The sequence below is a fragment of the Pristiophorus japonicus genome, chromosome 8 (assembly GCF_044704955.1).
Source record: "Pristiophorus japonicus isolate sPriJap1 chromosome 8, sPriJap1.hap1, whole genome shotgun sequence".
Taxonomy (NCBI): domain Eukaryota; kingdom Metazoa; phylum Chordata; class Chondrichthyes; family Pristiophoridae; genus Pristiophorus; species Pristiophorus japonicus.
The window spans coordinates 93,842,701-93,868,001 of NC_091984.1; the positions used below are offsets into that span (position 1 = coordinate 93,842,701).

The 25,301-nt window shown below is 41.9% G+C and overlaps 1 protein-coding gene across 7 annotated transcripts in view; it reads left to right on the forward strand.

Annotated features, from left to right (window-relative positions):
• kifap3a (kinesin-associated protein 3a) overlaps window positions 1-25,301 on the forward strand; it is a 256,736-nt gene that overhangs the window by 122,351 nt on the left and 109,084 nt on the right. For all 7 annotated transcript variants that reach the window (XM_070887101.1, XM_070887100.1, XM_070887103.1 and 4 more), the window contains 3 exons: window positions 736-848; window positions 7,760-7,925; window positions 17,859-17,984. In XM_070887101.1, the coding sequence (XP_070743202.1) occupies window positions 736-848; window positions 7,760-7,925; window positions 17,859-17,984 (405 nt within the window). The remainder of the gene's footprint in view (window positions 1-735; window positions 849-7,759; window positions 7,926-17,858; window positions 17,985-25,301) is intronic.

The following is a 25,301-nucleotide window of genomic DNA, read 5'->3' on the forward strand; positions in this document are numbered from 1 at the left end:
TGTTGTGCAGTCGGGCCCACTCTAATTATTGCACCTTTGTGCAAAATTTATATATTTTTTTAAATAGATTTTCACTCTGGGGATACAATTTTGCAGAACGAGAGCAGTACCTTGTATTCCAGCTATGCGATCTCCACACCCTTGCTAAGATTATTTGTGGCTTGCAAGACTTACAATACTTGAACTGATTGTGATCTCCTTTCATTCTATGAACTGCTGGTGTCTCCTGTTTTAAGTTAAATTTGCAGCACACCAAAACACTTACTATCATGGAACTGCATGAGTATTCAGGCAGCAGTAATAGACTCCTTTTGAACAAGTAATCTGTTAGTATTACCTTGTTAGTATTTCTTTAATATAGCTGGTGTGCCATGTGTTCTTCCACAATATACTTTCTGTGTTTGTAATCTTTGCTGATTTGATACTGTTAGACTGAATCAGTGTGGAATTTCATTTACAAACAAATGTGATATTCCATTGCAAGAAACTTCATTTTTTTTAAATAGTTTCCATGTTAGCTTCTAATTTTTCTAAAAATTCATTTTTAAATCAATGGAATGAATGTTTATAATCCCTTAATTTGAGATGTAGTTATTCTTGTTTACTTACAATACTAAATAATTGACATGGAACATAGTTAATTAGGAAACTGCTGAAGTGGATATATGTCTAATCATATCATTTTGCTGAGAAAATTGACTCAAGATGGCTGACTTTAAAAATTATACATTTTAGGAAATGGCCTGAAAATGCTAATGAAAAGAGCCTTCAAATTCAAGGATTCACTACTGATGAAAATGATCAGGAACATTTCTCAGCATGAAGGTCAAACCAAAAATGTATTTATTGTAAGTACCGTAGAGCGATTTACCTGTAAGTAATTAGCAATGCTTGTAGGGTGTGTTGGTGTGTTGTTTTGAGTGCACGCAAATGTGGTTAACTCTAAATCACTTGATAGGCTGTCTTGATTTGCCTCCCTCTATTCATTGTGCCAGAGATTTTTTTTTTACAAAAGCGCAAATGTAGCGATGCTTGCTGTTGTTTTGGACCCACTATCCGAGCATGAGGGTTCAAACTCTTAATTGCCAGATACTATCTATAGTTTGTGGGAGTGGTCCCTTTGGATGAGTGTGAGTGTGGTGGGGTGGTGGGTGGTGGGGGGCGGGGTGCTGTTGGGGGGAGTAGCTTCTCTGGATTGCTTCTCCCTTGACTGGAAAGTTGCGCAATTGAATCTTATGGCTTGCAATTGATTCCACAAACCTTGGTCATGGGTTTTTCTTTCCCTCCCATAAAATGTCATCTGGATTGTCTTCAATACAGAGCACACTGTCACACAAAGGATGTTCCTATTGCCTCAACATCTATCAGCTCCCTCAAAATTCTCTACTGCGTACAAGAGGGAGGCCTGTGATGCTTTACAGTTAACTGGAACCAGAATTGCTGCTTGTGTTTTTTTTTCAAATAAAGTTGGCAAGCTCAGTATATTTCCAGAAGTACAGATTGGTTATATTATGCTGTTTTAGAAATGAAGATGGCAAAAACCAATTATATTTGCCCATCTTTGGGTCATGATAAACATGTATAATGAGCCATTTTACAAAAATAAATCCCTAAAATGTTAATCTTTTAACTTCCGACATTACAACAGTGACTGCACTCCAAAAGTACTTCATTGGCTGTTAAGCGCTTTGAGACATCCAGTGGTCTGATTTTATGGTTAATAAGGCGAACAAAGATTTTCTACATGTGCCTCGCAACAGTTTGGGAAAAATGAGACTCTGGTCAATCTGTAATATAGCAAAACATGTCAGTCTTGTTCTCTCAATACATTAGTTTGTACACATGTAAAGAAGGTGTGGAAGTGTTTACAGCCTGTAAGTGTGGGAATGATCATTACTGTTTTTCTATGTCCTGTGATGCAGGAGATACTTATACTTGCAAATAGCACAACTTATTATCTTGAGTTTTGCTATGAGTGGAAATATTAGGAATCCAATACCGAGAAAAGACTTTTCAGCACAGCTTATCCCATTCATCTATAATCTAGACCATCGAATCACATGTCCATAAACAAAGAATATTATCCCATTACCTATCTTTGTATTATTGCCTGCCATTCCTATTTTAATTTCCTTTGAAACCTCCATCTATTAATCTTTAGATCCGTATCCTGCGTAGTACTTGTATATCCTCCAGGAACAAAAACATGTCAACACCATTATTTTTTTTTAAAGTCCATTGCTAGTGTATCATCACATTAATCAATAATTTATTCCATATATGAGCTGTTCCCTTAAAGGAGGAATTATGGCTACTTAATTTTTTAATCTTTATTTTCCAAATTGTGTTTTCCTGCATGTTGTCCCATGCTTAAATACTTTTTTTTTTATGCTCCAATTTATCTTTGTAGTGTCTCTAGCCCAGCTAATAGTCAGTACTTTAGCCTTAAATGGCTCAATTAAAAGTCCTCACCAAGCTAGAATAAAAGGAGTTACCCATTGCTTGTTTATCCATGATTGAATTTGTTGATAAATACCATTGTCCTCTGATTTATTTCATACTTTACATTGTTGGGGACACTATTGATAAATATCAAGAACTCGGTGGGCCTCTGATACACTGAGTTGCAGATCGGTACCATTGATTTTGAATTCTATGGTGTTCTCTTACTGAAATTAAATTAAGAATGGGATTTTCCAGTTTAGTAACTTGTCATTGACGACACAAGTGACTAATTTGTAAATGCAGAATATAATACAATATCTTTCAAGCATCTGATCAAGGGACATCAGGAAGATTGCCCAGATTGGTGCCTTGCATTAGTATATCATTTCATTGGGCTGGCTCTTGCTGGAAGGTAATGGCGTGTTAACGACGCATGCCATCATTAATGAGAAAAGATGATCTTATTGAAACATACAAGATCCTGAGGGGGCTTAACAAGGTAGATGCAGAGAGGATGTTTCCATTCACGGGGGAATCCAGAACTAGGGGGCATAGTTTAAGAATAAGGGGTCGCCCATTTAGAACTGAGATAAGGAGGAATTACTTCTCTTGGAGAGTCGTAAATTTGTGGAATTTTCTGCCTCAGAGAACTGTGGAGGCTGGGTCGTTGAATATATTTAAGGTGGAAATGGACAGATTTTTGAGCGAGAAGGTAGTCGAGGGTTATGGGGATCGGGAAGGGAAGTGGAGCTGTGCCCAAGATCAGATCAGCCATGATCTTATAGAATGGCGGAGCAGGCTCGAGGGGCCGAATGGCCTATTCCTGCTCCAAATTCTTATGTTCTTGCGTAAATCGGCCAGCAAGTTCAGGGGATTAAGAGATACGCCACGAGTTGAGAATCTACAGAATCTGCTGGTCAATTTATGCCACTTTGTTGTTAGCTTCGCACAAACGGCATCTCGCCCTCAGCCATCCAGTAATTTTTAAGAATTTGCTGGTTCTGCACATTAATTGCCCATTAAACTTGCCACAGAAAGGTAACTTTGGTAATTAAGTTTGAGTACCTTTTTGACGACACAATATTACCTATCTCTGTCTCTGCCTGAGTCACACCATGATACTTCCAAATTCAGCTTCTGTAACACTATCCTCAATAACTTTCTGAACTCCATCTGTATCCAACTTGCCCAGAACTCCGTTGCCCAAATCCTATCCCATATTGCTTACATTTACTTATCACTATTCCTCACTGGCCTCCAATGAAATTTTCCCCAAATGCATTAATTTCAAAATCCTTTCTCCATCCTGACAGTGTCAGCTGTGGCTCATTGGGACGCACACTCACCTCTGAATGTTGTGGGTTCAAGTCCATGGACTTGAGCACATAAATTTAGGCTGACACTCCAGTGCAGTGCTGAGGGAGTGCTGCACTGTTGGAGGTGCCGTCTTTCGGATGAGATGTTAAACCGTGGTCACATCTGCCCTCTCAGGTGGACGTAAAAGATCCCATGGCACTATTTCGAAGAAGAGCAGGGGAGTTATCCCCGGTGTCCTGGCCAATATTTATCAATCAACATAACAAAAAATTAACCAATAAGGGAATTAAGGGTTACGGGGAGAGGGCGGGTAAGTGGAGCTGAGTCCACGGCCAGATCAGCCATGATCTTATTGAATGGCGGAGCAGGCTCGAGGGGCTAGATGGCCTACTCCTGTTCCTAATTCTTATGTTCTTATGTTCAGTTTATCTGGTCATTATCACATTGTTGGTTTGTGGAAGTTTGCTGTGCACAAATTGGCTGCTGCGTTTCCCACATTACAACAATGACTACACTCCAATGTTCCTCGTTGCCATGCTCCACCTCGCACTCGACAAGCTCCCCGCTGGAGTGGAACTGAACTACAGAACAGTGGGAACCTGTTCAACCATCGTCATCTCCAGGCCAGATCCAAGACCGTCCCAATCTCTGTCATCGAGCCATGGTACGCGGACGACGCTTGCGTCTGCACACATTCAGAGGCTGAACTCCGTCATAGTCAACATCTTCACTGAGGCTTACGAAAGTATGGGCCTCACACTAAACATCTGTAAGACAAAGGTCCTCCACAAGCCTGTCCCCGCCACACAGCACTACCCTCCAGTCATCAAGATCCATGGTGTGACCCTGGACAACGTGGATCACTTCCTATACCTCAAGGGCCTCTTATCAACAAGGACAGACATTGATGACGAGATACAGCACCACCTCCGGTGCGCCAGTGCAGCCTCCGGTCGCCTGAGGAAAAGAGAGTGTTTGAAGATCAGGCCCTCAAATCTGCCACCAAAGCTCATGGTCTTACAGGTTGTAGTGGTACCTGCCCTCCTGTATGGCTCAGAGACGTGGACCATATACAGTAGACACCTCAAATCGCTGGCGAAATACCACCAACGATGTCTCCGCAAGATCCTGCAAATCCCCTGGGTGGACAGACGCACCAACGTTAGCGTCCTCGACCAGGCCAGCATCCCCAGCATTGAAGCACTGACCACACTCGACCAGTTCCACTGGGTAGGCCACATTGTGTTCATGCCTGACATGACTCCCAAAGCAAGTGCTCTACTCGGAACTCCTTAACAGCAAACGAGCCCAAGGTGGGCAGAGGAAACGTTTCAAGGACACCCTCAAAGCCTCCTTGATAAAATGCAACATCCCCATCGATACCTGGGCGCCCCTGGCTAAAGACCACCCTAAGTGGAGGAAATGCATCTGGGTGGGCGCTGAGCACCTAGAATCTTGTCGCCGAGACCATGCAGAGACCAAGCACAGGCAGCGGAAGGAGCGTGCGGCAAACCGGTCCCACCCACCCTTTCCTTCAACGACTGTCTGTCCCACCTGTGACGGACTGTAATTCTTGTATTGGACTGTTCAGTCACCTAAGAACTCATTTTTAGAGTGGAAGCAAGTCTGCCTCGATTCCGAGGGACTGCCTTTGATGACGATGACACTCCAAAAGTATTTCCTTGACTGTAGAGTGCTTTGAGACGTCTGGTAGTCGTGAAAGACGCTATATAAATGTAAGTTTATCTTTCATCCTACCGCTGCAACTTCCTCCAGTCCCAGATTCCAGCTCGCACCTTCTCTTCTGAGTTATGTGCATCCTTCCTCCTGTTACACCTTTAGTGGCAGAACCTTTAGTTGTCATAGCTCTGCACACTGGAATTCTCTTCCTGAACCGTTGCAACTTCCTTCAGTCCCAGATTCCAGCTCGCACCTTCTCGAATTATGCGCATCTCTTTCCCTTCCTCCTGTTGCACCTTTAGTGGCAGAACCTTTTGTCATAGCTCTGCACGCTGGAATTCTCTTCCTGAACATTCACCACCTTCAAAAGCCTTCTCAAAACCTATTTCTTCAACCGTGCCTCAGTCAGTTCCTCTAACTCTCCTCAAACTCCTGTTTGTTATTGTTATCATTGTAACTAATTTGAGACAGTGAGTTTTGACTGATAGTTTTGATCAGATCTGTATGCAGGGTGAGCAATTGGGATCATTTGCCCAGCTCCCATGCCTTGGATTACAATGTTTTCATCAAAAATGATACAGGAAAAGGGAGACAACAGGACTAGGTGTTCTCTAACTTAGGGGTTCCCCCTCCCATTTTGCAAAAATTCTATGGACCCTTGTAATACAATATTTTTTCTGTATAAAAATGAGTTATACAATTAAACATATATTATTTTTGTTTTACATACTTAACGTGAAACTTGGTGGTGCTGAGCAACACTTTCAAGACATGGTGATATCTTTGATTAGCACAGGCACATGATGTAGTCTATGTTCATCCTGGCTTGATACTTCGTTTTGTACTTATCGAAACATAGAGGAAGGCCATTTGGCCCATTGAGTCTGCGCCATGCCCTCTCCAATGCCCGGAGTCCCCGATGCCCCCGCCCGCTCCGATATTGTTGGCAGTTTAATTTTAATATTGAACTTTTAAATGAATTGCTGTCTCATGTGGGAGAGATGAGAAGAGGTCAGGCAGACCCCTGGTTGAGAACTCCTGCTCCAACTCACTACAGTGTTGTGAATTTGTTCCCCATTCGATCATCTTTCCAGGTCATTTTGTGTTTTACTTTTAGTAATCACTCCCTCATTTAAGACCATTAAAGAAAGCTTTATGAACACTTGAGGATGCAATACTGATCCCCACGATATTTAACAAGTTGCCTGTTGCAGTAGAGTTCTATCACACGTTAATGTATTTAATGGAAAACAAATGAGGTAGACATAAGTTCTTTGGGAATTTTTTTCCCGAAGGTTTTCCCCATCAGGGAATGTTTAATATTGATCCCTAGCCTGAATCAACCTGAACTTGATATAGACCACAACAATTAATGCTGTTTTTAGAACCGTAAAGGTGTTTTAAAACTTGCAGATTTTAAGTTACAACAGCAGTAGATTTATAAACTATGTGCTGCTTCAATTTCTGAATTGAATACCAGCTACACCAAGCACAGAGTGGCAATTTCTCTAAAATTATCGAGAGTGTCATACACCCCTGTCCCTTGCTTTTCTTTTCTTCCTTTTGGGAGAATTCTACTTTTTGCATCATGCAAGAATTTTATAACTACTCCTGGACCAGAATTGAAATATTAATCTTTAGGTCATGAATTACAGAAAAATGACTTCTGCATTGTTAAGAGTTGGGCAGAATAACAAATTGCCATTTGAAGCAATATGGTTCACATTGGTCCAAGAGTCAGCAAATGATAGTTACCTATCTTGGAAATTTCCATTGCATGTAAAATGAAAATGGGTAGTTGAGAAGAGAAAAAGTATTACTTCTGTAGCACGTGACCAAGAATATACAAAATATATCCTGATTGAGCCAGGCAGACCTGAGTACCAGGCAGGCACTGTGAAGCGTATGCTTATAGATGTTGTGATTTAAATTTACTGTAATGCTGCAATTTGATAATATTTGCTCGTAATGGTGTCATTTTAAAAAAAAAAAGCAACAATTTTCGTGAAATCACAGCTTGAACACCATTAAATTTATGGCTCTTCGATTTGACTGTAAAGCTGACTTGAATATTGAGCGTGGTTTCCATTACTACTCCAGCTTAAAAAATACCTTTTGAGCAATGCACTGAATTGCAAGGTGATTGTTTACACTTCATGTACTCTCAGAAAATGTAATTTATAGCATGCTCTGATACTCAGCAGGGTTCTTCGTGTGACATTAAGTTTTATTTTTTTTTAGAAGAATTGTTTTTGTATAGCTCCAGATTTTTCAGAGGGAAAACAAATCACAATTTGAATATTTTATTGTCTTTCAGGATTACGTTGGGGACCTGGCAGCTCAGATCAATAGTAATGAAGGCGAAGAATTTGTTATAGAGTGTCTTGGAACACTTGCTAATCTTACAGTTCCGGATCTAGACTGGGAGCTTGTACTGAAGGAGTATAACTTGGTTCCATTCCTCAAGGACAAATTGAAACCAGGTTTGTTGGAGGGGTGGATTATACTGACTGATGGGTAATGAAAACTTGGTTGTAAAATTTAGTTAAAGAGTTTGTGAAACACATTTTTGATAAGCACATTATAACTTTGTAACCTGCGGGCATTCAACCTTGTAAAAAGCAAAAAAAGGCAAATATATTTATAATTTCCTTTGTCGATAAAACAAAAAAGTAATTCTTTCCTCTTGTCCACCAAGCCAAACCTCCTCCAAGACTCCCCTCTGCCCTAGCCCTGAACCTGTGTGTTTCTCTAGCTTGTCTCATATATCCCCTCGTGCTCTCTCGGAGCTCATCTTGTCTGAGACCCAGTTCCTGTTCCCTTCATCTCATTTCCACTAAACTGCTGGCTATCCAACTTCTCTTCCTTATCGACATGCTGCTCCAAGGCGACATTATCCACAGGCATGGGCCAGGTTTCATGTGCAGACTGATGACACCCGGCTCTACCTCTCCACGATCTTGCTCAATCCCTCTACTGCCTTTGTTGTGACATTGCTCAATCTGAGCATTCATTTCTTCCAGTTAAATATTAGGAAGTCAAGCCATAGTCTTTGGCCCCTGTCACAAACTCTGTACCCTTGCCAATGATTCCATCCCCCTCCCTGGCTACTATCTCAAGCTGAACTAGACTGTAACCTCAGCATCCTCTTTGACCTCGAGCTGAATCTGACTCTATATCCTCTCCATCACAAGGATTGTCTACTTTCATGTCTGTAACATCACCTTGCTCTGTCCCTACCTCAGCCCATCTGCTGTTGAAACCCTCATCCATGCCTTTTTCACCTCTAGACCTAACTATTACAATGCTGTCCTGGCCAGCCTCCCAACCTCCACCATCATTAACCTTCAGCTCACCCAAAACTCTGCTGCCTATATCTGATGATTAAAAACACGGCCATGATTTTCTAGTGGCACTGTATGGTCAGAATGATTAAAGTAGTGCACTTCACAAAGTTTTTAAAAAGAGTTTCTAAGGTATTCGGAATGAATAAAGAAACCACTACTAATGTGTTGGTTAACAAACTTTTTTTTTAATGAAAAGGTAATGAAAAATGGAATTGTTTCCAAAACTGTTGTCAACACTTTCCCTATTTTTTTTCTTAGTGGGACCCAGTTCCCAAGTTCATAATCAAGGCCAATAATTTGCAATTTCCATGACAAAAAGGACAAAAATCACAAACATTCTCAAAATACCAGTTGGAATCCCATGCAAAAAAAAACTGAATTTGATTTATTCAATTTCTGTGAACTACTGTCCCTGGTCATAATGCAGCTTGATGAGCAGTCTGCTCCTAGGCCACCATTATCCACTAGGAGGTGTCTAAGAGCTGTACTGCGCATCATTGCTCAACCAGCCTGCCTTAATCAGTTAGTGCAACTGCATGGAAGGCTTTCCTCCTCCTTTTCCCATGTTGTTAGTAATTTACTCTTTAATTTGGCATTCTTTCCACAATGTATTGCTTTTATCATGATATCATGCTTCAGTTTATAAAATTGTTTTTGTATTATGCTCAGTTCATTTGGGTCTGCAGTTGGCACCTCATCTGTATTGACAAACAGCAGACAATTCTTGTAAATGGGACATTTGCATCTGACACCATGAAGGATCTTTGCATGTTACATTACACTCCAAGGACAACTGAATTTTTTTTTTTCGAGTCATAAATTTAATTAGAAATTGGCCATAATGAAGTTCATCAGGCACCCCATTAATCATAGTGATGCTCTAGTACAATATAACTCTTTCAGCAAATGGAAATAAATTCAGCCATGCAACATCTAGTACAGGTTATTTCAAAGCAATTTTTGTTTTAAAAAAGCTTTGACATTCCAGCATGAAAGCTTTTTTGGTTCAGGTTATATTTTCTGTTGACCATTAATAATTCACGGTGATTATGTAATTTGTATGGTGGAATTTCCCTCCCCAAAGTGGTCATAATCTCAAAACTTTTTGTAGCACTTAGCTCATGTTCAGAGCAACAGATTAATTAATTATGATCTTTTGTTTCATTCTGTACAGTCCTGCCTCAGTAATACGAAGTGTTCTTGATCCTTTTAATACTGTACATTAACATTTAAATGCTACCTTTCGTTAAAACCAAATGTCTTCAGACCAATTTAATTATACAAATAATGTTGGGGTCAATAATCACAGAAGTATAAACTCCTTTTGATACCTTTTTTTTTCTTGGGGAGGGGGAAAAGTCCTACTTGTTTTAAAGTGGAATTATTGGTTTCAGCATGCGGCAAATTGACCATAGAAACATAGAAAATACGTGCAGGAGCAGGCCATTTGGCTCTTCGAGCCTGCACCGCCATTCAATATGATCATAGCTGATCATTCAACCTCAGTACCCCACCACAGCCTTCTCTCCATACCCCCTGATCCCTTTAGCCGTAAGGGCCACATCTAACTCCCTTTTGAATATGTGCAACGATCTGGACTCAACAACTTTCTGTGGCAGAGAATTCCACAGGTTCACCACTCTCTCTGGGTGAAAATGTTTCTCCTCATCTTGGTCCTATGTGGTTTACCCCTTATCCTCAGACTGTGTCCCCTGTTTCTGGACTTCCCCAACATCGAGAACATTCTTCCTGCATCTAACCTGTCCAGTCCAGTCAGAATTTTATACGTTTCTATGAGATCCCCTCTCATTCTTCTAAGTTCCAGTGGGTATAAGCCAAGCCGATCCAGTCTCTCCTCATATGTCAGTCCTGCCATCCCGGGAATTAATCTGGTGAACCTTCGCTGCACTCCCTCAATAGCAAGCACGTCCTTCCCCAGATTAGGAGACCAAAACTGCACACAATACTCAAGGTGTGGACTCACCAAGGCCCTGTACAACTGCAGCAAGACCTCTCTGCTCCTACACTCAAATCCCCTGGCTATGAAGGCCAGCATGCCATTTGCTTTCTTTACTGCCTGCTGTACCTGCATGCCTACCTTCAATGACTCATGTACCATGACACCCAGGTCTCGTTGCACCTCCCCTTTTACTAATCTGTCACCATTCAGATAATAATCTGCCTTCCTGTTTTTCCCACCAAAGTGGATAACCTCACATTTATCCACATTATACTGCATCTGCCATGTATTTGCCCATTCACCTAACCTGTCCAAGTCCCCCTGCAGCCGCTTAGCATCTTCCTCACAGCTCGGACTGCCACCCAGCTTAGTGTCATCTGCAAACTTGGAGATATTACCTTCAATTCCTTCATCTAAATCATTAATGTATATTGTAAATAGCATGGGTCTCAGCACTGAACCCTGCGGCACCCCACTAGTCACTGCCTGCTATTCTGAAAGGACCAATTTATTCCCAATCTTTGCTTCCTATCTGCCAACCATTTCTCTATCCATGTCAATACATTACCCCCAATACCATGTGCCTTAATTTTGCACACTAATCTCTTGTGTGGGACCTTGTCAAGAGCCTTTTGAAAGTCCAAATATACCACATCTACTGGTTTTCCCTTATCCACTCTACTAGTTACATCCTCAAAAAAACTCTGGAAGATTTATCAAGCATGATTTCCCTTTAATAAATCCATGCTGACTTGGACCGATCCTGTTCGTGCTTTCCAAATGCACTGCTATTACATCTTTAATAATTGACTCCAGCATTTTCCCCACCACTGATGTCAGGCTAACCGGTCTACAATTCCCTGTTTTCTCGCTCCCTTTTTTTAAAAAGTGGGGTTCCATTAGCTACCCTCCAATCCATAGGAACTGAACCTGAGTCCATGGAAGGTTGGAAAATGACCACCAATGCATCTGCTATTTCTAGGGCCACTTCCTTAAGTACTTTGGGATGCCGACTGTCAGGGGATTTATCAGCCTTCAGTCCCTTCAATTTCCCTAGCACTATTTCCTGACTAATAAGGATTTCCCTCAGTTCCCCCTTCTCGCTAGACCCTCAGTCCCCTAGTATTTTCAGGAGGTTATTCGTGTCTTCCTTAGTGAAGACAGAACTTTCCCTAATTTCCCTTGTTAGCCACGGTTGAGCCACCTTCCCTTTTGTATTTTTACGCCACACAGGGATGTACAATTGTTGAAATTCATCCATGTGATCTTTAAATGTCTGATATTGCCTATCCACCGTCAATCCTTTAAGTATCATTCGCCAGTCTATCCTAGCCAATTCACATCTCATACCGTCAGTTACCTTTAAGTTCAGGATCCTAGTCTCTGAATTAACTGTGTCACTCTCCATCTTAATGAAGAATTCTACCATATTATGGTCACTCTTCCCCAAGGGGCCTCACACGACCAGATTGCTAATTAATCCTCTCGTTACACAAGACCCAGTCTAGGATGGCCTGCTCTCTAGTTAGTTCCTTGACGTATTGGTCTAGGAAACCATCCCTTATACACTCCAGGAACAACAACCCCACAGTATTGCTACCAGTTTGGTTAGCCCAATCAATATGTAGATTAAAGTCACCCATGATAACTGCTGTACCCTTATTGCGTACGTCCCTAATTTCCTGTTTGATGCCGTCCCCAACCTCTCTACTATTTTTGCTGGTCTGTACACAACTTCCACTAATGTTTTCTGCCCTTTGGTGTTTTGTAGATTCCATATAGATTCCACATCATCCACGCTAATGTCCTTCCTTACTATTGCGTTAATCTCTTTAACCAGTAATGCTACCCCAGCTCTTTTTCCTTCCTGTCTATCCTTCCTGAATATTGAATACCCCTGGATGTTGAGTTCCCAGCCTTGTCTCCGTAATCCCAATTACATCATATCCGTTAACAGCTATCTGTGCAGTTAATTCATCCACCTCATTACGAAAAGGGATGAGTTCCTACGAAATGAATTTAAGGAGCTAGGAGCTAAATTGAAAAGTAGGACCTCAAAAGTAGTAATCTCGGGATTGCTACCAGTGCCACGTGCTAGTCAGAGTAGGAATCGCAGGATAGCTCAGATGAATACGTGGCTTGAGCAATGGTGCAGCAGGGAGGGATTCAAATTCCTGGGGCATTGGAACCGGTTCTGGGGGAGATGGGACCAGTACAATCCGGACGGTCTGCACCTGGGCAGAATCGGAACCAATGTCCTCGGGGGAGTGTTTGCTAGTGCTGTTGGGGAGGAGTTAAACTAATATGGCAGGGGGATGGGAACCAATGCAGGGAGATAGAGGGAAACAAAAAGGAGGCAAAAGACAGAAAGGAGATGAGGAAAAGTGGAGGGCAGAGAAACCCAAGGCAAAGAACAAAAAGGGCCATTGTACAGCAAAATTCTAAAAGGACAGAGGGTGTTAAAAAAACAAGCCTAAAGGCTTTGTGTCTTAATGCGAGGAGTATCCGCAATAAGGTGGATGAATTAACTGTGCAAATAGATGTTAATAAATATGATGTGATTGGGATTACGGAGACGTGGCTCCAGGATGAGCAGGGCTGGGAACTCAACATCCAGGGGTATTCAACATTCAGGAAGGATAGAATAAAAGGAAAAGGAGGTGGGGTAGCATTGCTGGTTAAGGAGGAGATTAAGGCAATAGTTAGGAAGGACATTAGCTTGGATGATGTGGAATCTATATGGGTAGAGCTGCAGAACACCAAAGGGCAAAAAACGTTAATGGGAGTTGTGTACAGACCTCCAAACAGTAGTAGTGATGTTGGGGAGGGCATCAAACAGGAAATTAGGGTTGCGTGCAATAAAGGTGCAGCAGTTATAATGGGTGACTTTAATATGCACATAGATTGGGCTAACCAAACTGGAAGCAATACGGTGGAGGAGGATTTTCTGGAGTGCATAAGGGATGGTTTTTTAGACCAATATGTCGAGGAACCAACTAGGGGGGAGGCCATCTTAGACTGGGTGTTGTGTAATGAGAGAGGATTAATTAGCAATCTCGTTGTGCGAGGCCCCTTGGGGAAGAGTGACCATAATATGGTGGAATTCTGCATTGGGATGGAGAATGAAACAGTTAATTCAGAGATCATGGTCCAGAACTTAAAGAAAGCTAACTTTGAAGGTATGAGGCGTGAATTGGCTGGGATGGATTGGCGAATGATACTTAAGGGGTTGACTGTGGATGGGCAATAGCAGACATTTAGAGACCGCATGGATGAACTACAACAATTGTACATTCCTGTCTGGCATAGAAATAAAAAAGGGAAGGTGGCTCAACCGTGGCTATCAAGGGAAATCAGGGATAGTATTAAAGCCAAGGAAGTGGCATACAAATTGGCCAGAAATAGCAGCGAACCTGGGGACTGGGAGAAATTTAGAACTCAGCAGAGGAGGACAAAGGGTTTGATTAGGGCAGGGAAAATGGAGTATGAGAAGAAGCTTGCAGGGAACATTAAGACGGATTGCAAAAGTTTCTATAGATATGTAAAGAGAAAAAGGTTACTAAAGACAAACGTAGGTCCCCTGCAGTCAGAATCAGGGGAAGTCATAACTGGGAACAAAGAAATGGCGGACCAATTGAACAAGTACTTTGGTTCGGTATTCACGAAGGAGGACACGAACAACCTTCCGGTTATAAAAGGGGTCGGGGGGTCTAGTAAGGAGGAGGAACTGAGGGAAATCCTTATTAGCCGGGAAATTGTGTTGGGGAAATTGATGGGATTGAAGGCCGATAAATCCCCAGGGCCTGATGGACTGCATCCCAGAGTACTTAAGGAGGTGGCCTTGGAAATAGTGGATGCGTTGACAGTCATTTTCCAACATTCCATTGACTGGATCAGTTCCTATGGAGTGGAGGGTAGCCAATGTAACCCCACTTTTTAAAAAAGGAGGGAGAGAGAAAACAGGGAATTATAGACCGGTCAGCCTGACATCGGTAGTGGGTAAAATGATGGAATCAATTATTAAGGATGTCATAGCAGTGCATTTGGAAAGAGGTGACATGATAGGTCCAAGTCAGCATGGATTTGTGAAAGGGAAATCATGCTTGACAAATCTTCTGGAATTTTTTGAGGATGTTTCCAGTAGAGTGGACAAGGGAGAACCAGTTGATGTGGTATATTTGGACTTTCAGAAGGCGTTCGACAAGGTCCCACACAAGAGATTGATGTGCAAAGTTAGAGCACATGGGATTGGGGGTAGTGTACTGACATGGATTGAGAACTGGTTGTCAGACAGGAAGCAAAGAGTAGGAGTAAATGGGTACTTTTCAGAATGGCAGGCAGTGACTAGTGGGGTACCGCAAGGTTCTGTGCTGGGGCCCCAGCTGTTTGCACTGTACATTAATGATTTAGATGAGGGGATTAAATGTAGTATCTCCAAATTTGCGGATGACACTAAGTTGGGTGGCAGTGTGAGCTGCGAGGAGGATGCTGTGAGGCTGCAGAGCGACTTGGATAGGTTAGGTGAGTGGGCAAATGCATGGCAGATGAAGTATAATGTGGATAAATGTGAGGTTATCCACTTTGGTGGTAAAAACAGAGAGACAGACTATTATCTGAATGGTGACAGATTAGGAAAAGGGGAGGTGCAAAGAGACCTGGGTGTCATGGTACATCAGTCATTGAAGGTTGGCATGCAGGTGCAGCAGGCGGTTAAGAAAGCAAATGGCATGTTGGTCTTCATAGCAAGGGGATTTGAGTACAGGGGCAGGGAGGTGTTGCTACAGTTGTACAGGGCATTGGTGAGGCCACACCTGGAGTATTGTGTACAGTTTTGGTCTCCTAACCTGAGGAAGGACATTCTTGCTATTGAGGGAGTGCAGCGAAGGTTCACCAGACTGATTCCCGGGATGGCGGGACTGACCTATCAAGAAAGACTGGATCAGCTGGGCTTGTATTCACTGGAGTTCAGAAGAATGAAAGGGGACCTCATAGAAACATTTAAAATTCTGACGGGGTTAGACAGGTTAGATGCAGGAAGAATGTTCCCAATGTTGGGGAAGTCCAGAACCAGAGGTCACAGTCTAAGGATAAGGGGTAAGCCATTTAGGACCGAGATGCGGAGGAACTTCTTCACCCAGAGAGTGGTGAACCTGTGGAATTCTCTACCACAGAAAGTTGTTGAGGCCAATTCACTAAATATATTCAAAAAGGAGTTAGATGAGGTCCTTAATACTAGGGGGATCAAGGGGTATGGCGAGAAAGCAGGAATGGGGTACTGAAGTTGAATGTTCAGCCATGAACTCATTGAATGGCGGTGCAGGCTAGAAGGGCCGAATGGCCTACTCCTGCACCTATTTTCTATGTTTCTATGTTTCTATGAATGCTCCTCGCATTGAGACTCAGAGCCTTCAGGCTTGTTTTTTTAACACTTTTTCCTTTTAGAATTATGTTGCAATGTGGCCCTTTTTGATTTTTGCCCTTGATTTCTTTGCTCTCCACTCTTGTTTTTCTCCTTCTTACCTTTTGCTTCTGCCCCCTTTTTACTTCCCTCTGCCTCCCTGCATAGGTACCCATCCCCCTGCCATATTAGTTTAAACCCTCCCCAACAGCACTAGCAAACAATTGATCCTCCCCAGTTGGAGATGAATGTATAGAGATGTATGACCATATTGGCAGTTAGTTTTGGATATTCACACATGACACACTAATTTTTCAGAGGAATTCTAGAAATGTGGTGCAGCCCATTTTGTGGGAAATGGTGCATCTGTACACAGAAAGATAGGATTACCAGTAGGTCATTCAGCCCGTTGGGTCTGTTCCACCATTCACTTGGATCATGGCAGACCTGTACCATGATTCTATTAACCCACCTTTGCTCCATAATCCCTTGATATCCTTACTGAACAAAAATTTATCAATCTCAGTTTTGAAAATTTCCATTGACTCAGTAATATTATTATGACCTGACTCCCTCTCCATTCTCTCTTGTAGACCTTAGCAGACCATAGTGATTATTTTCCTCCTGTGCATTTCTATGGAATGTTGCTGGGGCAGGAGGAGGAACATGCATATTTATATAAATATCTCCTTATCATGTTGTTCAAATGTCAATAAAACACTTAAATTTCAGACACCGTTGTTATTTCGGAACACATGGCAGCCAATTTGCACATTAAAATGCCAGATCTAGCACAATAGGTGAGCGATCAGCTAATCTGTTTGTCATGGAGGTTGAAAGAGGACGATGGAAAATCCCCTGCTGTCCGTCGAATAGTGCCGGGGGAACTTTTATATTTATCTGATTGGACATATACTTTAACATCTTGTGCGTTAGTCAGTACCTCCACTAATGCATTAAAATATCAGGCTGCATTGTGTGCTCAAGTCCCTGAAATGGAGCTTAAACCCACAGCCTTCTAACTTGGAGATGAGAGTGCTACTACTGAGACAAGCTATGATACTTGGATTCCGTAGTGTTCTCACTAGAGAGACATTTCACTTCTGTTATGGGTGCTGGGATATTTGTGTTTCCTACTAGTGTTCTACTGCTTTCTTTCACTAGAGATCAAATTGAGAGGAAATATAGCTGCCATTAAATACTGGCTGTAGTTCACAGGCAGGAGGGTTGTGCATAGAGACAGAATAAAGCAAGAGGTGGAAACAGAATTTGACTCCACTGGTCAGTTCAGTAATTGTCTTTTTTTTCCTTGCGCCACTCAGCTTCTATGTTCCAGATGAGGGCCAGACCTCCACCACTATCCTTTATGCCCCAGCCACTCCGCAGTGTGCACAAATGGCCCAGCATGACTTAGGCATTTGATTTACTCTCTCTTTCCTTGTCCCCCCACCCTGCACTTTGTTAGAATGGGTCTGGCTTCCCTTCAGCCAATTTCCACAGCAGAGCAGTTGACAGTGGAAGCCTTATCTTCATTTGAGGATGGAACATTCATGCAAGTGAGCCTTGAATAATGTAGTACTTGGAATTGCAGCCCTCAGCAAAGTAAAAGACTAAGTGGAAGCTTCAAACTAAGAAGTAAATGTAACTAGTTTCTGCCAGTAGGTGTTGGTGTGTGTGTTGCAGTAACACATTTGTATGTCTGATTTATCAGGTTCAACAGAAGATGACCTGGTTCTGGAAGTGGTAATAATGATTGGAACGGTGTCCATGGACGATTCCTGTGCTGCAATGCTTGCAAAATCAGGAATTATTCCAGCTCTCATTGAACTTCTAAACGGTAAGGATTCACAGAATATACTTTGTTATTTTTTATTTTGTGCTCGTCAAGATGGGGGATGTGATGGGAAATGGAACTCTTCCCAATTCAGGTATCCAGTGTTGGCATCAAACACAACGAGGTGCACAGTGAAGCTTCCTGTACTCGGCCCCAACCTCAGAAGAGCACACCCAAGTACAGTATGACGATTTTTTTTCTCTTTCCATTTCCAGCCAATGTCACAAGGCCTTTGAGTGAGTTTGGCAGTTCATGCAATATAAGGAGCAGACTGGATTAAGAGTACCCAAACTCAAAAGGGCCCTTACAGCCAAAAGACAGGAGAGAGATAAAAGGCTAGTGCTTAACTTATTGTACCACGCAGTTTCCCATACATTACTAAGTCTATTGTGCCAATCAACACTTTTTTCTTTAATTGAAACTAAATTCTAGTATTGGTATAAATGCTAAATTGAGTGGAACTGTCATTAGATAAGGCTTCATATCCAGATTTGCAACTAGGGATGTGCAATAAATGCGACCGTACCAGCGTTATATTTTTAAATATTGCACCCTTGAGTCCAGACAATTTCCAACAAATACAAAGTATTGGCGTAGCATCAGAAATTTCTGGCACAAAGTAAGATGCAGCAATGCTGTACATATTTGTTCATTAGCTTTCTGACAATACTGTAATTGATACACGAGAATCCTTGCAGTATAAGGTCATATTATGACCTATTCCATTTATTTTAAGCACTGGTCATAATTTACAGCTAAATTACTAGTGAGAATTAGAATAGAGGAACAACAGAAAAAGTCACCCAGAAGTACTAATGCACAATTTTAAACTGCCAGTTGGGCATAAATTTATGGATAATAAGATGTAAATATGTCATGCATAGGCGGAGGAAAATCCTGAAAGCTACATAGAGGAAGTATATTTGTACGAACAAAAACAGACTGAACTTAGCACTTCAAATGTCTGAGTTGGTAGGCATTTACTGCTTTTTGAAGTATTCTGGTCAGCATTGCTTCTTGCAACACAAGCCTATTAAAGAAATTCAAAGCATTAATGTGAATTAACGAGTCTGCCATTGCTTAATTGGTAGCACTCTCGCCTCTGAGTCAGAAGGTTGAGGGTTCAAGTCCCACTCCAGAGACTTGAGCACAAAAATCTAGGCTGACACTCCAGTCTGGTACTGAGGGAGTGCTGTTACAATTCACTTTATAAAAAAAAAATGATCTGGTCATTATCACATTGCTTTTTGTGGGAGCTTGCTGTGCGCAATTAGCTGCCACATTTCCTGCATTACAACATTGTCTACACTTCAAAAAGTACTTCATTGGCTGTAAAGTGCTTTGGGAAACCCTGAGGTCATGAAAGATGCTATATAAATGCAAGTCTTTTTCTTTTTTGAGTTGTATTGGTTTCTTTCCATACCTGCAGTGCACAATGTTACTGTTGGCCCAAATCTTTTCTAAGCACTTTTATTTTGTATTGAGATTTATTTTGCTTTGGGTGAGACTCCCTTTTAAAGTATAGTGAACACATTCTACAAGTGGGAAACTAAGTTTTATTAAATAATGTCATCTGCATTTTTTGTACTCCAAAAATAGTGCTAGTCTTAAAATTGCCTCAACACTAGAAAAGGGGACTTGGCTTGCCTGAATAATGTAATTATATGTACTTTGATTAGAACAAATCATTTCACTTGCAACCAAGTTTAACAAAGAAATATTTTACCTTTTTCAGAGACATAGTACAATAATAGCAATTATTCTGTTGCACATTATGGGCCCAAATTTGGCCAGGAGTTGCTCCGTTGTTTTTGGAGCAACTTGATTTTTCTGGAGTATCTTAAAAATCCCCATTCTGCACATTTAATTTGTGCCAGTGTAAGTGAGTTAAGATTTTTTTTAGTTTTTTTTTCAAAAGGCGACCCTACCAGCCACCTATGCCTGTTTTGGCCATTTAAGCCAGTTTGGACAGCTAATAGTTGCTCCAAACTAACTTAGGCCAGCGTATGTGGCCACTTGTGGCCCGCACAGAAAACCCTTGCGGAGAGTTAAGAAATCAGCGCAGGTAAGTACGTTCTAAAGCACCAAGCTCTAAAAGCACAAAAATAAGCATTCAATAACAGATAAAAAATACAAGGAAGCTGAGAGGACCTGCACTTAGCACCAAGACTTAAAAAGCACTAGACAAAGCACAAAAAGTAATAAGCAATGAATTAACAAATTAAAAAAATAGAAGGAACCCTACACCTAAAGCACCAAGAGCAAAGTAATAAGCAATCAATCAAATAATAAATAGAAGTCCTACCAAAACACAGCCCGGGAAGGCAGCGGGCCGCCGATGAGGGAGACCATTCGGCCAAGGATGGGGCGGTGTGTTTCGGTCCCACCCACACAGCCTGTAGCACATACACTCAGACTCTGGGGGCGAGGAGCTACTGCGCATGCACGCACACTTTTGCGCGCATGTGCAGAGGTCCCAGCACTGTGTTCACTGCCGGGACCTGGCTCTGCCCCCGAATCCAGTGGCCACGCTACACCATCATCAAGGAGAGGCTGGGGAGCGGCCAAACTTGGCCCGAAGATTTTTGGAGGACTTCAAGGTGGACAAAAGCGGCATATCTCTGGTGAGTGTGCCAGAAATCTGTACTGGCCAAATTCTACCCCTATGTGACTAAATTGTATGTAGGCAGAACCGTTTGTACCAAGTGAAACCACACCTTCTATTTCCTTTTTAGTAGATATTTGATTGGTATATGATTTGTATATTGGCAAGGATTTGTAAATTAACTCAACATTTAGCATAAATTTTCATGACTAATCTGAAATTGCTATTCGGTATTGGGTCTGGTCATGACTGAAGATCCTTATTTAAAGCAAGCACAGATCAATGCAATTTCTCAGCGAGTGTAGAATGATCATTGTCACAATACTTACAAGCAGCAGGAAGTGCCTCACTATGAAAGCATGTTTTTATAGAGTACAGCTGTAGTGCCTGTGGTAGTATTCAGTGGGTGGAGTTTCAAGAGCAATAGAGGAATAATTTGGTTGGGTATGCTGCAATATGTTTATATTGAGGATCAGTGCTGTAATCTTGATGCAGTATTTCAACTGTAGTATTTATACTGTTGAGCAGCTCAGCTCATAGAATCATAGAATGATTCAGCACAGAAGGAGGCCATTCGGCCCATCGTACCTATGCCGGCTCTTTGACAGCTATCGAATTACTCTCACTCACCTCTTTTCCCTGTAGTCCTGCAAAATTTTCCCCTTCCAGTATTTATCCAATTATCTTTTGAATGATATTGAATCTGCTTCCATCACACTTTGGTAGTATACTTTTTTTCTTGTCTTGCTTCTGGTTCTTTTGTCAATTACCTTAAATGTCTCTCTTCTGGTTATTGCCTTAGTGCCACTGGAACCAGTTTCTCCTGATTGACTTTATTAAAACCCTACATGATTTTGAACACCTATCAAGCCTCCCTTAACCACCTCTGCTCTATTGAGGACCATCCCATTTTCTCAGTGAGTGGAAGATCTGGAGTGCTGCACAGCTTACGTCTGTGTTTATCATAGAAGTACATATTTGCCCACAGAATCGTAATATGATTTTCCTACCCTGTTTCTATGGCTAGGTGCTACATCATGTCACTGAACTTGTGTAACAGCCAGAATTGAATTCAAAACAGTTTGTTTTAAAAAGTGGCATTAGTTAAATAATGAAGGTAATTATGATTTCATGAAAACGTTTCTGTATCATGAGAAGTTACATGATGTGAAGACAGAGATACATTTTTGTTTGCACACAGATGGCCGTATGATCAAAATATATTGCAGTTTTTAACCTCCGTATGTGTAGAAATGCAACTTGTGAAAACTGATTGTGTGGATTGCCAGTAGTTTTTATAAAGTTCCTCATATGTTATCGTCCTCAAGAAAACTTTGGGGTAGCTTTTCAACTTAATGCCCATGTGTAAAACATGTATTACTGATCGGACACCAGTTATAGAAACGGCATGATTTTTGTTTCTGTTGATTTCAATTGTAATGAAAATAGGTCGGTTTCTATGGGCTCAAGTTTTGGCCTGAGTTGCTCCTATTTTTTTGGAGCATCTTAGAAATTGCAATTCTCGGCATTTAGTTTGCTCCAATTCTGGTGAGTTAGAATAGTTTCATTTTAGAAATTTTTTTTTTCAAAAGGGGGCGTGTCCAGCCACTTACGCCTGTTTTGCAAGTTTAGGCAGCGAAAACTTACTCCAAACTAACCTAGAATGGAATAAGTGTAGATTTTTGTACGCTCAGAAAAACCTTGCCTACACTTAGAAATCAGGCGTTGGGATCGAGAGATGGGGGGGAAGGGGGGTTTACAAACATTAAACACTTCACTTTTACAAATAAAGAGCCATCATCAATAATAAATCAATAAATCAATCAATAAATCAACCAAAAAAATGAAAACTTAAAAAATAAAAAATCACTCAATAAATAAAAAATTATTTCTACTCACCTACTGCAGCACTGGCGAGAAGGGGTGGGGCGTGAAGAGAAGTGGGGGGGAAAGAGAAAAAAAGACGGGGGAGGGAAGAGAAAAGGTGGCGAGGGGGGGAGAGAAGATGAACGGGGAGGGGGGGGTTGTAGAAGATGATGAATTTTGGAGGGGGGAGGGGGAGATGATGATGAACAGATGGAAGCTGAACGGGTCCCGCCGAGGACTTCGGGCGGGGCCCGCACGCAGCAGATGCCGGGCTGCCTCCGCTGCCAACTCTTTGGGCGGGGCCCGCCCCCAGTGAGAGGCCGGGCGGGCGGGCTCCTCCAACAACGAAGTAAGTGGTGTCAGGCCACTCGGCCGGGGATAGGGTCGTCGCTGGGAGCTACTGCACACGCGCGCAGCCTCCACTGCACACGAGTGCAGTTGCCGGCACTGTTTTTGGCGCAGGACTGTAGCTCTGCCACCAGCAGCTCCAGGAGAATCGCGAGGTAAGTATTCGCTGCAATTTTTGTTCTACAAATTAGGCGGGCCTCTCCGATGTGCGCCGTTCCAGCGGGAATCCGAAACTTGAGCCCATTAATGGGTGGCCAATCTGTAAAGTTATTTTTACGCCCTGGCGGCAAGTTTAAAACCTGTCCGCTTAAGTCTTAAAGTCAAACGGTGATAAAAGTTACAAGATTGAATTTTTTTTTTCTTTGATTTAGTTAAATTCTTTTGGTGATTTTTGAGTACATTTTAATTGATTATTGGGGGAAATTGCATTTTGTGAAATAAAATTTGCATTGAAAATTAAATATAATTGAACAATTTAATAAATGAAACTATACCTTTTTGCTTTTAAGATTCAATTTTTGGAAATAAAGGAAACCCATAAAAGCTGGAAATCTGAAATAAGAACAAAATACTGTAATTACACAGTAAGTCAGTCAGCAGCTGAAAGGAAAAATGTTTTGGGTGCAACCGTTCGTTGCATTGCAATGGAAATGCACCTTTTCTCTTTCAGATGGTGACTGACCTGCTGTATGCTTAAAGCATTTTTGTTCTGCAAGATAGTTAATATATTGTGTTTAAAAATAGGATTACTGATAAGCACTTAAACTTTAAAAACTTAATATTTGAGCTTAGTTTGTCAGAATATTATTTACTAATGTTTCATAATTCTAAACATTAAGAATATACATGTTTATTTTGCATCTTAAAATGGCAATTTGCTTTTTACAAATTGGAAAAAATATTAAGTACTTATGAGCTTAATGAAACTTCTCCCTCATTCTGGTTTACCTTCCCCCTTCTGTGCACACCATCTGCTTTATTGCACATGAGCAGCATTTTAGAATTAGCAATGATACACCCTGGGATATGCAAAGTTTGTGGTTGTTTGCGAGCATCTATGCTAAAATAATTGCTATATTTATAGCAACACTTTTGGCTTGTTGTAGGTCTGTATAAAAATCGTGACACTTGTCATTTTGCATCTTATGATTCATGATAGATTAGTTTGGCACTTACAAAATTGCTGTTGAATGGAATAATATTAGGATATATTGAAACTGGCTCATCGTATTTATGAATAGCGTTCTTGCCTTTTGAAACAGTACCTTGGTTGAGACGAGTACAAAAATGTTGGGCATTTGTGAAGCAGACATTTCTCTTCAGTGAGATCATAATTTAACTGATTGAAGATGTTTAATAACATGATTGTTTCCCCCTCTTTATGCTCAATTCTGTTCACCTGATTGGCAGCCAAAATAAACTTTTTACAATGTCACCTTGCTGCTTTGAGGTTTTCTAGCATTAAAATGTTGGATAACTAAAGTCTCATGGAGAAATTGCCTCCTTTTTAGAGTCCCGTTAGTGCCTCTGGGGGGTGCTAATGGGATGGAAGAGACTTTTTGTCTGGGGTGGGGGTGGTGGTACCGGCTCCTGGGAAATTGCCATGCGGGGCAACCCCTCACCGCCCCATGGGGGAAATTGCGAGACTGGCGCAAGCAGATGTCAATGCCCACGAAGCTGGCCGACATCCGCTCTTGGCGTGGGACTTAAAGGAGAGGGCGCCCCGTGCCGCTGTCTTTACTGATTTATGGGTCGGCTCCAGAAAGCAGCCCTAATGTGGTAGGGGCCATATTAGGACCGTTATGCTGGAGACTGGCACTTCGTTTTGGGTGCCGCGAGGCACTCCATTTTGGGTGCCGGGCTGCTGCCCCGGGGGCCTAGTGGAGGCCATCAGAGGCCTTGCAGAGTGCACAGTGGCTGTCCCCTTTAATTGAAAGGGAAGGGGTGTTGAAGTGCGTCAGCGTTACGCGGAGCATTCGCATAGCATTGCAGTCCTCGCCCCAGTAGTGCGCCAGGAACTGCTCCGAAAGGAAGTGGAGCGCGCGGGATTGCGCTCCATTTCCTTTGAGGGGCGGTAAGCCCAATTCAGTGGCGGGTCCCGGCCCCAGCTGGTTACCGCCCCCTCAAAGTCCAATTCTATCATGAGTACTATGTTTACAAAATGGCATTCGGACATTTCAGTGATTCTGAATAAGATAATCTAAGCCTTGTTACATTCACTACTGGAGAAACCATATTTAGGGCTCAATTTTGCCTGGTGATTTGCACTGTTTTTTTGGCGCGTGCCGCTTTTTTTGGTGTATGTTTTGAAATTAAAGTAATGTTCGTTTTTTTTGACGTCATGTCTGCGCCAGTTTTTATCATTTTTCGAAGTTTGCCCCCCCCCCCCCCCCCAAAGATTTCTCATAGGTTGGCATATCTGGCCACTCCCAAAAAACCTTCTGGTGAGTTAAGAGAAAGCAGCGCACATTGAAAAATCGGCGCAGAAAGACGGCATTGTT